The sequence below is a fragment of the Lampetra planeri genome, unplaced genomic scaffold (genome assembly GCF_965212315.1).
Source record: "Lampetra planeri unplaced genomic scaffold, kcLamPlan1.2.h2 scaffold_188, whole genome shotgun sequence".
In the NCBI taxonomy this organism is placed as follows: Eukaryota; Metazoa; Chordata; class Hyperoartia; order Petromyzontiformes; family Petromyzontidae; genus Lampetra; species Lampetra planeri.
In genome coordinates, this window is record NW_027614627.1 from 84,579 (window position 1) to 100,522 (window position 15,944).

At 54.6% G+C, this 15,944-nt stretch overlaps 1 protein-coding gene across 2 annotated transcripts; it reads left to right on the forward strand.

Moving 5' to 3' along the window:
- Window positions 1–2,602: 2,602 nt before the first annotated feature.
- Window positions 2,603–10,117, forward strand: ABHD10 (abhydrolase domain containing 10, depalmitoylase). Of its 2 annotated transcripts, XM_078622954.1 has the most exons (6): window positions 2,603–2,715; window positions 4,947–5,130; window positions 6,202–6,313; window positions 7,362–7,499; window positions 9,505–9,559; window positions 9,594–10,082. In XM_078622954.1, exons 1-6 carry the CDS (start codon window positions 2,643–2,645, stop codon window positions 9,998–10,000), a joined length of 969 nt encoding a protein of 322 aa, XP_078479080.1. In that variant the 5' UTR covers window positions 2,603–2,642; the 3' UTR covers window positions 10,001–10,082. The 2 variants fall into 2 exon arrangements, with proteins under 2 accessions (XP_078479080.1, XP_078479079.1); XM_078622953.1 differs by having other exon boundaries at window positions 2,605–2,715; window positions 9,505–10,117.
- The last annotated feature ends 5,827 nt before the right edge of the window (window positions 10,118–15,944 follow it).

The window sequence follows — 15,944 nt, forward strand, 5'->3', positions numbered from 1 at the left end:
TGTTGTGTGTCTCTATGTGTGTGTGTCTCTGTGTGTTTGTGTTGCAAACACATACACGAGCGGAGCGCCGGGTGGCTAAAGCACAGCAAGTTGGCACAGTAGGGGGCACAGGTGGTGCATCAGTCAGTCGTCTCGGTCATCTCGGTCAGTCGACCCGTGGCACCTGCTGGGTCTGCCCCGTGACCTCCTGCCAGCGGGCGTTCGACACTTCACGTGGCAGCCTCAAGGTGCACATGGCCTGGCACAAGCGTCGTGGTGACGTCACCGCCACTTAGTGGCGAATGGCGGTTGTTGTGTTGCAGGGTGTTTCTGTTGTTATTCTTTGCGGTTGTGGTGGGGGGCCGGCTGATGGGCGGGAGGGGCAGTGCACAGCGAGGGGGGTGGGTGGGGGGCCTGGTACGCTGAGGCGTGAGTGTATCATCCCGCAGACCGTATCGTGCCAGAGACCCATAGACTCGCACAGAGACCTATAGACTCAGCCAGAGACCCATAGACTCGCACAGAGACCTATAGACTCAGGCAGAGACGCATAGACTCACGTAGAGACCCATAGACTCGCGTAGAGGCCCATAGACTCACACAGACCCATAGACTCGCGCAGAGACCTATAGACTCAGGCAGAGACGCATAGACTCAGGTAGAAATCCATATACTGTACTCACAGACCCATAGACTCATATATCGATCCATAGACTCACATAGAGACCCATAGACTCACGTAGAGACCCATAGACGCACGCAGACACCCATTTATTTAGAACTGCTTGTAGTTGTGTGTTAGTTTGTTGTCCTTCCCCCGCATCTCCGATTAGGGCGGATGGCCACGTACGGTGTGAAAGAAGTCTGACGCACGTGCGATAAAGATGTTGACGACCGGCGCCGTTCCACGCCGCGCCAAAAGCGACCCCAAGTTCATGTATTGGGTATAGCCCTGTGAGCCATTCGGCTCTTGAATCGGGTGCAACCGCAACCAACAAAAAACAAAGACATGAACAAAAAAACATCTTCAAGTGAATATGTGACTGAGTGCAAACAGAAAATCCAAGAAAAGACAGCAAAATATTGCAGAAAAATCACCGTACACCAACGCTGTGTGCAAAAATCCCAGTGGGATGCAAGTCAAACAACAACAATAACCACAAGACAACTTAGATTAAGGCCATCAGTCTTCCTCCGTACTACAAATAAACTTGGCCAAACCGAAAAACTTTTAAAAAATCAACAAAATAAAGCCATAAAAGTCAAACAACAACAACAACCACAAGACAACTTAGATGAAGGCCATCATTCTAACTCCGTACTACAACAAACAAACATGGCCAAACCATCTTCTTGGTTCTTTCGGTAAAGTCACGTAGAAGGGAAGTAATAAAATAATAAAAAATATATTCATTCAGACGCTGTTCTTCACCTGAGGACGGCTGCTTGCGTTTGTAGCCGAAACGTCGTGAGAATTATTTAAATGTTTTATTTTTATTATTTTATTACTTCCCTTCTACGTGACTTTACCGAAAGAACCAAGAAGATGAATCCCTGCAGTCACGAAAGCTTTAAATCGAAATGGCCAAACCAGTAAACTTTTCGAAATCACCAAAAATAAAGCAATGAAACAGTGATCACAGGAACTGTGACGGAATTTTCACAATAAACGACACGAACAACATGTACTAGCAAAAACCATGCAGCCGGCGTTCTAGCGCTGAGCCCAGCGTTGTTGCGTGTCACTGCAGGATCGCGATTCTGCAGTGACACTCACATCGGGACATCTGGATTCTGGGATGTCGCCCGTAGCGTTTGGATCGCCACCTGGTTCGCTTGCTCACAAACACATTGACCTGCGGAGGGAGCTGGTAGCAACGTTGGGTTGCTCGGTCAATGGCCTGCAGGGTCAACGGCGGCGTGGTGTATTCCGCAAATATGCCCGACTGTGAGGGCGGGCACAAGCCGGCGTGAGTAGGTGAAACGTTGAGTTTTATAAGGGCACCACGGGGTGACCAGCCCCTCCCCACCCTCCCCTCCCTCCTCACCCAGCCCCACCCTCCCCACCCATCCAGCCCCACCCAGCCCCTCCCACCCCCTCACCCAGCCCAGCCACTCCCACTACCCACCCCTCCCAGCCCCTCCCCACCCTCTCCACCCAGCCCCACCCTGCCCATTTTTGGATTCACGACGGACGGACGGACACAATAATCCCCTGTGGGCTGGTGTAACCAGGAGGTTCCTATCAGTATTACAATATGTAGGTCAGAAAAGAAGTTTGCAATGTAATATTCCACGGTGTGAACAAGTGCAGCCTCCTACTCCTTATGCTTTGCCTCTGGCGCCCCCTCTGTGTGCTATAAAGGCCCATTGCTCGAAACGTCGACCTCTATTGGTGGTCCCACCGTCTCCAAGCGAGATTCCCCCCACCCCCAACTCTCGCGAGATTTCCCGCCCCCAACTCTCGCGAGATTTCCCCCCCCGTCCCCAACTCTCGCGAGATTTCCCCCCCCCACCCCAAACTCTCGCGAGATTTCCGCCCCCAACTCTCGCGAGATTTCCGCCCCCAACTCTCGCGAGATTTCCCCCCCCCCCGCCCCCAACTCTCGCGAGATTTTCCCCCCGCGCCCCTAACTCTCGCGCGATTTCCCCCGCTCGTCGTCATGGCGACCGCGGTCATGGCGGCGTTGTTGGCTAGGCCCAGGCTCCTGACGGCTGCGCGGAGTCTCGCAGGAGGTAAGAAAGCGGTCAACAACAACAACATCGTCAACAACAACAACATCGTCAACAACAACAACATTAACAACAACATTGTCAACAACATCAACAACATCATCGTCGGCAGCGGTGGGGAGCCCGGCAAGCGCGCGGGCCTGTGCTGAAGCCAAGACGCCTAGGCCTCAATGCGGCCTTGCCCTCTAATACATAACTTCCTGATAAATGTTGTTGTTGTTGCTAAATATTGTTGTTGCTAAATAATGTTGTTGTTGCTAAATATTGTTGTTGCTCTGTGTTATTGTGTCACGCTTCTCGTACGTATTCGTGTGTTTTTTTTATTATTAAGGCTTGTTTAGTGAATCTTAAATCGCTTTAACGCGCCCGAAATAACTTTGTGAGATGCGGGCGCCACCACAATGTACTCGTTAGGCGACGTTTCGGACAACAGACCCCTTCTCCGTTGTGGGGTGGGTGTGTGTGTATGGTGTGTGGTGTCTGTGGTGTGTGTGTGTGGATACTTTTGCCCTTATCACCTTGCCACGAAGAAGGGCCGTTGCCTGAAACGTCGCCCATTACACTGGTCAACAACAACATTTTTTTCCTGGCCTGGACTTTTGCAGCTGTTCTAGACTAATTTCAGGGTGCTGATTCCAAATCTGATCTCAGATTTGCTCTATCACATCTTATTTATAAATCCTTTATATTAAGTTCACTTGCTTGCTTGCGCGCTTACGACCGTGCAAATATTTCGGTCGATTTTTAACCCACATTTTGCACACAGACTCGTTGTGCGTGACAATTTATTTTCGTGAAAATAAATTTTCAAAAATTTTCCACTTCTTAGGAATTTTTTTTTTTCATATTTAATTTAAAATACCAACGTGATAAAAATGAAACTCTTACTCAAGAAAAACAGAAATGAATAATAAAATAAAACCGATGCCACGCATATAAAGGATTTATAGTGAAAAACTTTGTTTTTACGGGTTAATTTTTTATGCTATCGGCATACCCCATTTTCATTGATTTTACCCGAAATTAACTCTGTCACTTATGATTGCAAGTTGTTGCGAGTCAGTGATTGCTTTCGCGTTAAAATACGGTGCTGTTTTTTTAGGATAGTGTGTTTATAATATAATTTTATGTAGATATCCACATTTATTTAATATTTTTCTTCTGCAGTTTTTATTGAAAATGCAATATTTGATCTCAAAAACCTGATGTGATAGACAAAAACTGATGCCAGATTTGGAATCAGCACCCCGAAATTAAAACCGTTGGAATTCCATATGCCAGAAAAAGTGTGTTGACCAGTGTTATCAAATTTCGATTTAAATCTTTCGTGACTGCAGGGATTCATCTTCTTGGTTCTTTCAGTAAAGTCACGTAGAATGGAAATAATAATAATAAAAATAAAACATAATAAAATACAATTCTCACGACGTTTCGGCCACAACGCAAGCAGCCGTCCTCAGGTGAAGAACAGGTCTGTCGGGAAGACAGCGTCTGAATGAAACACCACCAGGCTTGGCAGCGTATATGTAAGCTCGGTTGGCGCTCTTCCCCCTCCACCCCCGGCCGCCTTTGTCTCCCCAGTGGCGATGTTTACACACCGCTACACCAGGTTACTCATTTGAGGCTGAGTCGACCTTGGGGAGACCCAGGACCGGTTCCGATAATCGTCACTGATTTTGGCCGTGAGCGGGAATCGAACTCGGGTCGCCAGGTTCGTAGCGCAGCGTAGCGCTAACCGCTACACCACCGCTCCCCACTCTACCCCCACCCCGCCCACCCGGGTCATTCCGTAAGTCGTCGGCGTAGTACATCATTGGAACGGGAAAGGGTTTTAAACCCAAGTCCCGACCTCCAGCTCATCCACAACTCACCCCGAGGACCTGACCCCTTTGCCGTGTTGACCACCCCCCACCACCCCACCCACTAACACCACCCACCACCACCCCACCCACCACCCCCACCACCCCCCACCACCCCACCCACCACCCCCCACCACCACCCCACCCACCACCCCCCACCACCCCACCCACCACACCACCACCACCACCCCCCCCCCACCACCCACCACCACCACCCACCACCACCCCACCACCACCCCCCACCACCACCCACCACCCCCACCACCACCCCACCACCACCCCCCACCACCACCACCCCACCACCCCCCACCACCCCCACCCCCCCCCCACCACCCCACCCCCCACCACCACCCCACCCCCCCCCCCACCAACCAGGGTCACGCTGGAAGTCGTCGGTGTCGTACCTGTCGCGGGCTGACGCGCCCCGCCTCGCCTACTCGCTCAGCGCGGGGAAATCTCCCGGCGTGCTCTTCTTGCCGGGGTTCGCGTCCAGTATGGACGGGGCCAAGGGCACCGCACTGCACCACTACTGCCGCTCCGTGGGGCACGCCTCCACCCGGTGAGGGGGAGACACGGGGGACACGGGGGACGGGTGGGTGGGTGGGTGAGGAGGAAGGGAGAGCGGGAGAGAGACGCTGGGTGAGGGAGACACTGGGGTGAGGTGATGGAGGGAGACGTGGGGTGAGGGACAGAGAGGGAGACACTGGGTGGTGAGGGAGACATGGGGTGAGGTGATGCGGGGTGAGGGAGACATGGGGTGAGGGAGACATGGGGTGAGGTGATGCTGGGTGAGGAAGGAGACATGGGGTGAGGGAGACATGGGGTGAGGGACAGAGGGAGACACTGGGTGAGGGAGACATGGGGTGAGGTGATGGAGGGTGAGGAGGGAGACATGGGGTGAGGGGTAGAGGGAGAGACGCTGGGTGAGGGAGACACGGGGTGAATGGAGACGTGGGGTGAGGTGATTGCAAGGTGAGGAGGGAGACGCTGGGATTGATGAGAGAGGAAGTCGACTGGGTGAGGGGGAGGCTTCGGGTGAGGAGAGAGGGAGGGACTCGGGGTAAGGATATCGACGCCAGAGGTCGCAAACGGGTTTTGATTCCTTACCCCCCGTACCCGTACACGGCCGCACCAAGGTCGCAAACGGGTACCCGTACCCGTACCCGGCCGTACCCGTACCCTATCCGTACCCAGCCGGGTACGGGTAGGGTACGGGTATCGGGTACCCGATTGCAACCTCTGGGATGAAGCCATGTTGCAGGCGCGGGTGGGTTGATTCTAGGAACTTGAATTGTGAGAAGAGACAAGACGTTGGGAAATGAGTGACAAACGGTGACTCACCAGTGACTCACGGCCTACCCGTACCCGGCCGCACCAGGGTCGCAAACAGGTACCCTTTCCCGGCGTACCCGTACCCTACCCGTACCCGGCTGGGTAAGGGTAGCCGGGTATCGGGTAGGGTACGGGTATCGGGTACCCGGTTGCGACCTCTGATCGACGCTGGGTGAGACACGAGCGAGTGAGGAAGGGGAGACGCTTTGACGAGGGGGCGGGGGAGACACGCGCGTCCTAGCTGGTTACCCGTGGCGATGAAGGGTCACCGTGGTAACGCTGTCGCCGTGGTTACCAGGTTCGACTACACGGGTTGCGGAGCGTCGGAGGGTGACAGCTCCCACTGGGGGGTGGGGCAGTGGAAGAGCGACGTCCTCACCGTGCTTGACCAGCTCACCACGGGGCCACAGGTCGCTCGCTCACCCATCCGCTCGCTCACCCATCCGCTCACTCACCCATCCGCTCGCTCACCCATCCGCTCGCTCAACCATCCGCTCGCTCATCCGGCCGGTCGCTCACCCATCCGCTCGCTCACCCATCCGCTCACTCACCCATCCGCTCGCTCACCCATCCGCTCGCTCACCCATCCGCTCGCTCACCCATCCGCTCGCTCACCCATCCGCTCGCTCACCCATCCGCTCGCTCACCCATCCGCTCGCTCATCCGGCCGGTCGCTCACCCATCCGCTCGCTCATCCGGCCGGTCGCTCACCCATCCGCTCGCTCATCCGGCCGGTCGCTCACCCATCCGCTCGCTCACCCGGCCGGTCGCTCACCCATCCGCTCGCTCACCCGGCCGCTCGCTCACCCCGCCACCCGCTGGCTCACCCATCCGCTCACTCACCCATCCGCTCACTCACCCATCCGCTCGCTCACCCATCCGCTCACTCACCCATCCGCTCACTCTCCCATCCGCTCACTCTCCCATCCGCTCACTCACCCATCCGCTCGCTCACCCATCCGCTCGCTCACCCGGCCGCTCGCTCACCCATCCACTCGCTCACCCATCCGCTCGCTCACCCATCCACTTGCTCACCCATCCATCCACTCGCTCACCCAGCCGCTCGCTCACCCATCCACTCGCTCACCCATCCACTCGCTCACCCACAAAACTCACAAAAAAACCCACACACTCAGCCAGAAACTCAGCCAGACACTCACCCAGATGCTGATGATGGTGTTGATGATGATGATGCTGATGATGATAGTGCTGATGAAGATAATGATGATGGTGTCTCAGATCCTAGTGGGCTCCAGTCTGGGTGCGTGGCTCATGATGGTGTTGATGATGATGATGCTGATGATGATAGTGCTGATGAAGATAATGATAATGGTGTCTCAGATCCTCGTGGGCTCCAGTCTGGGCGTGTGGCTCATGATGGTGTTGATGATGGTGTTGATGATGATGATGATGCTGATGATGATAGTGCTGATGAAGATAATGATGCTGTTGTCTCAGATCCTCGTGGGCTCCAGTCTGGGCGCGTGGCTCATGGTGCTGGCGGCCGTGGCACGCCCGGAGCGCGTGGTCGGCCTGGTCGGTGTGGCCAGTGCCCCGGACTTCCTACAGCGGCTCCACAGCTCGCTCACTGACGAGGTGAGGGCTCGCCGGCTCACTCACCGACTCACCGACTCACCATCTCACTCACCATCTCACCACTCGCTCACTGACGAGGTGAGGGCTCGCCGGCTCACTCACCGACTCACCGACTCACCATCTCACTCACCATCTCACCACTCGCTCACTGACGAGGTGAGGGCTCGCCGGCTCACTCACCGACTCACCGACTCACCATCTCACTCACCATCTCACCACTCGCTCACTGACGAGGTGAGGGCTCGCCGGCTCACTCACCGACTCACCGACTCACCATCTCACTCACCATCTCACCACTCGCTCACTGACGAGGTGAGGGCTCGCCGGCTCACTCACCGACTCACCGACTCACCATCTCACTCACCATCTCACCACTCGCTCACTGACGAGGTGAGGGCTCGCCGGCTCACTCACCGACTCACCGACTCACCATCTCACTCACCATCTCACCACTCGCTCACTGACGAGGTGAGGGCTCGCCGGCTCACTCACCGACTCACCGACTCACCATCTCACTCACCATCTCACCACTCGCTCACTGACGAGGTGAGGGCTCGCCGGCTCACTCACCGACTCACCGACTCACCATCTCACTCACCATCTCACCACTCGCTCACTGACGAGGTGAGGGCTCGCCGGCTCACTCACCGACTCACCGACTCACCATCTCACTCACCATCTCACCACTCGCTCACTGACGAGGTGAGGGCTCGCCGGCTCACTCACCGACTCACCGACTCACCATCTCACTCACCATCTCACCACTCGCTCACTGACGAGGTGAGGGCTCGCCGGCTCACTCACCGACTCACCGACTCACCATCTCACTCACCATCTCACCACTCGCTCACTGACGAGGTGAGGGCTCGCCGGCTCACTCACCGACTCACCGACTCACCATCTCACTCACTATCTCACCACTCGCTCACTGACGAGGTGAGGGCTCGCCGGCTCACTCACCGACTCACCGACTCACCATCTCACTCACCATCTCACCACTCGCTCACTGACGAGGTGAGGGCTCGCCGGCTCACTCACCGACTCACCATCTCACTCACCATCTCACCACTCGCTCACTGACGAGGTGAGGGCTCGCCGGCTCACTCACCGACTCACCGACTCACCATCTCACTCACCATCTCACCACTCGCTCACTGACGAGGTGAGGGCTCGCTGGCTCACTCACCGACTCACCGACTCACCATCTCACTCACCATCTCACCACTCGCTCACTGACGAGGTGAGGGCTCGCCGGCTCACTCACCGACTCACCGACTCACCATCTCACTCACCATCTCACCACTCGCTCACTGACGAGGTGAGGGCTCGCCGGCTCACTCACCGACTCACCGACTCACCATCTCACTCACCATCTCACCACTCGCTCACTGACGAGGTGAGGGCTCGCCGGCTCACTCACCGACTCACCGACTCACCATCTCACTCACCATCTCACCACTCGCTCACTGACGAGGTGAGGGCTCGCCGGCTCACTCACCAGCTCACCGACTCGCTCACCGGCTCACCGACTCGCTCACCATCTCACTCACCGACTCACTCACCAGCTCACTACTCACTCATCATTTCACTCACCATCTCACTCACCATCTCACCATCTCACTCACCATCTCACCATCTCACTCACCATCTCACTCACCATCTCACTCACCATCTCACTCACCATCTCACTCACCATCTCACCATCTCACTCACCATCTCACTCACCATCTCACCATCTCACTCACCATCTCACTCACCATCTCACTCACCATCTCACTCACCATCTCACTCACCCACTCACCATCTCACTCGCTCGCCAATGTCGCGAGCGACCTCTCCGCATCTCACCGACGAGGTGAGCACTCGCTGACGAGGTGAGCGACCGTGCGCTCACCTCCTCACCCCCCCCCCCACCCCCCCAACTCCCTCATCCCCTGTCCTCACCCCCTACCCTCACCCCCCGTCCTCACCCCCTGTCCTCACCCCCCCCCCTCCCGCCCTACAGGAGCGCGCCGAGGCTCAACGCACCGGAGAATTTCGCATCCCCTACTCCCCCCCCACCCTCCTCCTCCTCCTCCTCGCCCAGCCCCTCGCCCAGCCCCTCGCCCAGCCCCTCGCCCAGCCCCTCGTCCAAGACCCACATCACAATCCCGCTCGCCGCCGTGCTCGAGGCAGCCAGGCACAGCCTCCTCGTCGCCCCGGCCGCCACCGCCACCGTCGCCGCCACCGCCACCGCTTCGTCGACGGCCGATCAACTGCTGCCCCTGCTGCCCCCGCTGCCCCCCCTGCCCGTGCGCTGCCCCGTGCGGTTGCTGCACGGCCTCGCCGACGACGTGGCGCCCTGGCAGCTGGCGCTGCGTCTGGCCGAGCGACTGGCGTCCGCCGAGGTGGACGTGACGCTGAGGAAGGGCGCCGGGCATCGCTTCAGCGAGCCGGCGGACCTGCGCCTCCTGGCCAGCACGCTGGACGACCTGGTGGACAGGCTGACGACGCACACGTAGCGCGGCGGGGGGCGGGGGGTGCGTGCACCTAGCCTGGCGCGGAGCCGTTGGCGTGGTCGGTGTCGTTATCCGATTGGGTGGACGGGTCGAGCACGCGCGCATAGTGTGGTGGGGAGGGGAGGTGGGGGTGGGGGTGCGTGCACCTAGCCTGGCACGGAGTCTATCATCGTCATCGTCGTCACCACCATCATCGTCACCACCGTCATCATCGTCACCTCCGCCATCATCGTCACCACCACCATCATCGTCACCACCATCATCGTCACCACCACCATCATCGTCACCACCACCATCATTGTCACCACCACCATCGTCACCACCACCATCATCGTCACCACCACCACCATCGTCACCACCACCATCATCGTCACCACCACCATCATTGTCACCACCATCATCGTCACCACCACCATCATCGTCACCACCACCACCATCGTCACCACCACCATCATTGTCACCACCACCATCGTCACCACCACCATCATCGTCACCACCACCACCATCGTCACCACCACCACCATCGTCACCACCACCATCATTGTCACCACCATCATCGTCACCTCCGCCATCATCGTCACCACCACCATCATCGTCACCACCACTATCATCGTCATTACCACCACCAACACTGCCACCAACGCCATTACCATCACCGCCATAATCACTGCCACCATAACTACCACCATCACTACCACCAGCACCATCATCGTCACCACCATCACCACCACCAACACCATCACTGCCACCACCATTCAATGTCATCACCACCATCATCGTCACCACCACCATCATCGTCACCACCACCATCATTACTACCATCACCAATACCATCACCACCATCATACATCATTCACCTCCTTCCCTGGCTTGCACCACGTGGCGGTGATGGTGGTGGCGGTGATGGTGGTGATGGTCGTGATGGTGGTGGCGGTGATGGTGGTGGCGGTGGTGGCGGTGATGGTCGTGATGGTGGTGGCGGTGATGGTGGTGATGGTCGTGATGGTGGTGGCGGTGATGGTGGTGATGGTCGTGATGGTGGTGGCGGTGATGGTGGTGATGGTCGTGATGGTGGTGATGGTCGTGATGGTGGTGATGGTCGTGATGGTGTTGATGTAGCAGAGTTACTGCCAAATTCGTTACATTTTTACAAAGAACTTGAGCCAAAATGTGAACTCTATTTGATGAAAGAATAGTGAGTGTGTGTGTAGTGTGTGTCTTGTATAGCATGTGTGTGTGTGGCTGAACACGTGTGTGTGTGTGAACACGTGTGTGTGTGTCTTGTATAGCGTGTGTGTGTGTGTGGCTGAACACGTGTGTGTGTGAACACGTGTGTGTGTGTGTCTTGTATAGCATGTGTGTGTGTGTAGTGTGTGTGTGTAGTGTGTGTCTTGTATAGCATGTGCGTGTGTGAACACGTGTGTGTGTTTGTTGTGTCTGTGTGTGTAGTGTTTGTCTTGTGCAGCATGTGTGTGTTGCGTGTGTGAACACGTGTGTGTGTGTATGTGTGTGTCTTGTATAGCATGTGTGTGTGGCTGAACACGTGTGTGTGTAGTGTCTGTGTGTGTGTGTTGTGTGTGTCTTGTATAGCATGTGTGTGAACACGTGTGTATGTGTTGTGTGTGTGTAGTGTGTGTGTCTTCGTAGCGGTGGCGTCGCGGTTAGCGCACTCTGCTTCTCAACCCGGCGACCCGAGTTTGATTCCCGCTCACAGCCAATTACAGTGGCAGGCATCTCAACCGGTCCTGGGTCTCCCCTAGGTCGACTCGGCCTCAAATGAGTGCGGTGTGTAGTAAACATCGCCACTCGGGAGACAAAGGGGGCCGGGCGTGGTGCTGGCCACCCACCCCCCCTCGTGCGCCGTGCCGGCCTTCGTAGGCACTGCTTCTCGCTAACGGCACTTGCCCCTCAACAAGTGTGAGGCTACCTGGGGGAATCTTTGTCTTTGGTGTGTAACACGCGTGTCTGCGTGTCTCGGCCTATCTTGTCAAGTGCTTTTTAAATCCTTTATATTAAGTTCGCTTGCTTGCTTAGGACCGTGCAAATCTTTCAGTCGTTTTTTAACCCACTTCCCGTGATCCAATCGAGCTGACATTTTGCACACAGACTCGTTGTGCGTGACAATTAATTTTCGTGAAATTTTTTTTCCAAAATGTTACACTTTTTAGGAATTTTTTAAATTTATGTAATTACCAATTGCTTAATGGTGGCAGGCAATCATCTGACCCATAGGTGGCAGCCATCTCAAGCCAGAGGACGAGAGGACTCTAGCCGCCACGCATATAAAGGATTTAGAGTGAAAAACTTTGTTTTTACGGGTTATACTTTTTGCCCCATTGCGTCACGTACTTTCGTTGTGTTCGCACGAACAGCTACCATCGCCCCCCTCCATATGACTGTCAGCAAAGCCATATATGTGTGAACACTTACACGGGGCTATGGTTTTTAGTGGGAAAAGAACGGATACATTCACCGTAACGTGGTGGCAAATTGGACGTTAATAGCTTCAGAAAGTCGACGCGCTCCCCGAATCTTTGTCCACGGAGGTCTCCCGATCACGTTTGTGCCTTTCCTCGCGGCGTTGTTGAAGATTCCCGGCAGCGTTGTGCCGCGGCAGGGAGAGATGCCGCTGGGGGTGCCCCTGGGCTGGGCCGAGCAGCGACGGGATTTGCCTGGCGACAAAGCTGGTGTCGTGTCGGGTCTTTCGGTGAAGTCACGTGGGTGGAGAACGTCGTTGGGTTTTTTGGTTTTGTTATTTTCAATTAATGAAAATGTTATTTTACTTTTTTTTATCGTGCTTTTTGCTTTTATTATTTTCGATTTATAAAAAAAAAATTTAGTTGTTTTTTGCTTTGATTATTTTCAATATATAAAAAAAGACTATTTTTTATCGTTGTTTTTTGCTTTTATTATTTTCAATTTATTTTCAATTTTATTTTACTATTTTTTATTGTGGTTTTTTGCTTTTATTATTTTCAATATATATAAAAAAAAAAATACTCTTTTTTTATCGTTGTTTTTTGCTTTTATTATTTTCAATATATATTAAAAAAATTACTCTTTTTTTATCGTTGTTTTTTGCTTTTATTATTTTCAATATATATAAAAAAAAATTACTCTTTTTTTATCGTTGTTTTTTGCTTTTATTATTTTCAATATATATTAAAAAAAATTACTCTTTTTTTATCGTTGTTTTTTGCTTTTATTATTTTCAATATATATTAAAAAAATTACTCTTTTTTTATCGTTGTTTTTTGCTTTTATTATTTTCAATATATATAAAAAAAAATTACTCTTTTTTTATCGTTGTTTTTTGCTTTTATTATTTTCGATTTATGAAAAAAAAACTCATTTTTTCGATTTTTGCTTTTATTATTTTCAATTTATTTAAACATTTATTTTACTATTTTTTATCGTTTTTTGCTTTTATTATTTTCGATTTATTATTGATATTTTTTCTTATTTTTTATTTGACTATTTATATTTTTTGTTTTCTATCTACGTGACTTTACCGAAAGAACCAAGAATATGAATCGCTGCAATTCACGAAAGTTTTAAGTCCATACAAAACTTGTGTTCCCCTAATGTTAGTGCTGCAACTCTCCTCCTCACCTCCTGACTCTCTCTTTGCCTGCGACGTCAGCCTAAAAAACTCGGATGTTTTATTTTGTAATGCCGCGTTCAGAGTGTGGTGCCCTTGGTCGAGTGTGGTGAGTGTTGTGTGTGTGTGTCGAATGTGTGTTGTGTAGCTCAAGTTCATTGATTTGGTGTAGCCCTGTGAGCCATTCGGCTCTTGAATCGGGTGCAACCGCAACAAACACAAAACAAAAACACGAACAAGAAAACATCTTAAAGTGACTGTGTGACTGAGCGCAAACTGAAAATCCAACAAAAGACAGCAAAATATTGCAGAAAAAGCACCGTACACCAAGGCTGTGTGCAAAAATCCCAGTGGGATGCAAGTCAAGCAACAACAACAACCACAAGACAACTTAGATTAAGGCCATCAGTCTAACTCTGTCCTACAACAAACAAACATGGCCAAACCAAAAAAACTTTTCGAAATCACCAAGATAAAGCCATGAAGGTGGGGAGCGGTGGTGCAGCGGTTAGCGCTACGCCGCGCTACGAACCCGGCGTCGCGAGTTCGATTCCCGCTCACGGGCCAACGACTGCGACGATTGTCTGAGCCGGTCCTGGGCCTCCCCTAGGTCGACTCGGCCTCAAATGAGTAGTAGCTGGTGCGGTGTGTAGTAAACATCGCCGCTAGGGAGACAAAGGCGGCCGGGCGTGGTGCTGGCCACCCACCCCCTCGTGTGCCGTGCCGGCCTTCATAGGTGCTGCTACTCGCTAACAGCACTTGCCCCGAAAATCTTTTAAGGCTATACGGGGGATTTTTCTTTGTAGTGTGGTGAATGTTAGAGGAGTGTGGTGCACATGCTAACTGCATGTGTGGTGGTGAGTTTGGCGAGGTGGGTGGTGGTGAGTGTGGTGGTGGTGAGTTTGGCGAGGTGGGTGGTGGTGAGTGTGGTGGTGAGTTTGGCGAGGGGGTGGTGGTGAGTGGTGGTGGTGAGTTTGGCGAGGTGGGTGGTGGTGAGTGTGGTGGTGAGTTTGGCGAGGGGGTGGTGGTGAGTGGTGGTGGTGAGTTTGGCGAGGTGGGTGGTGGTGAGTGTGGTGGTGAGTTTGGCGAGGGGGTGGTGGTGAGTGTGGTGGTGAGTTTGGCGAGGTGGGTGGTGGTGAGTGTGGTGGTGAGTTTGGCGAGGGGGTGGTGTTGAGTGTGGTGGTGGTGAGTTTGGCGAGGGGGGTGGTGGTGAGTGTGGTGGTGAGTTTGGCGAGGGGGGTGGTGGTGAGTGTGGTGGTGGTGAGTTTGGCGAGGGGGGTGGTGGTGAGTGTGGTGGTGAGTTTGGCGAGGGGGGGTGGTGGTGAGTGTGGTGGTGAGTGTGGTGGTGGTGAGTTTGGCGAGGGGGGTGGTGGTGGTGAGTTTGGCGAGTGGGGGTGGTGGTGAGTGTGGTGGTGAGTTTGGCGAGGGGGTGGTGGTGAGTGTGGTGGTGAGTTTGGCGAGGGTTGTGGTGATGAGTGTGGTGGTGAGTGTGAGTGTCTCAGGGTGTGTCTGCTAACAACTGCCAACCGCCAATTACGTGGTGTGTGTGACGTGGGGGAGATGTGGGTGAGTGGTGGGGGGGGGGGGGACACGGGGGAGATGTGGGTGAGTGGTGGAGAGACACGGGGAGATGTGGGTGAGTGGTGGGAGACGCGGGGGAGATGTGGGTGAGTAGTGGGGAGACACGGGGAGATGTGGGGGGGGGGGGAGACACGGGGAGATGTGGGTGAATGGTGGAGAGACACGGGGAGATGTGGGTGAGTGGTGGGGGGGGAGACACGGGGGAGATGTGGGTGAGTGGTGGGGGGGGGGAGACACGGGGGAGATCTGGATGAGTGGTGGTGGGGGGGGGGAGACACGGGGAGATGTGGGTGAGTGGTGGGGGGGACACGGGGAGATGTGGGTGAGTGGTGGGGGGGACACGGGGAGATGTGGGTGAGTGGTGGTGGGGGGGTGGGAGACTCGGGGAGATGTGGGTGAGTGGTGGGGGGGGGTGGGAGACTCGGGTAGATGTGGGTGAGTGGTGGGGGGGGGGGAGACACGGGGAGATGTGGGTGAGTGGTGGGGGAGACACGGGGAGATGTGGGTGAGTGGTGGGGGGGGGAGACACGGGGAGATGTGGGTGAGTGGTGGGGGAGACACGGGGAGATGTGGGTGAGTGGGGGGGGGGGGAGACACGGGGAGATGTGGGTGAGTGGTGGTGGGGGGGAGACACGGGGAGATGTGGGTGAGTGGTGGTGGGGGGGGAGACACGGGGAGATGTGGGTGAGTGGTGGGGGGGGGAGACACGGGGAAATGTGGGTGAGTGGTGGGGGGGGGAGACACGGGGAGATGTGGGTGAGTGGT

Excerpts from the sequence above, each read along its gene's own strand:
- ABHD10 (XM_078622953.1), top strand. The coding sequence starts at position 2,643 with ATGGCGACCGCGGTCATGGCGGCGTTGTTGGCTAGGCCCAGGCTCCTG. Across the intron at positions 5,131-6,201 it reads GTGGGGCACGCCTCCACCCG|GTTCGACTACACGGGTTGCG; the intron begins GTGAGGGGGAGA and ends CGTGGTTACCAG. Across the intron at positions 7,500-9,504 it reads ACAGCTCGCTCACTGACGAG|GAGCGCGCCGAGGCTCAACG; the intron begins GTGAGGGCTCGC and ends CCCGCCCTACAG.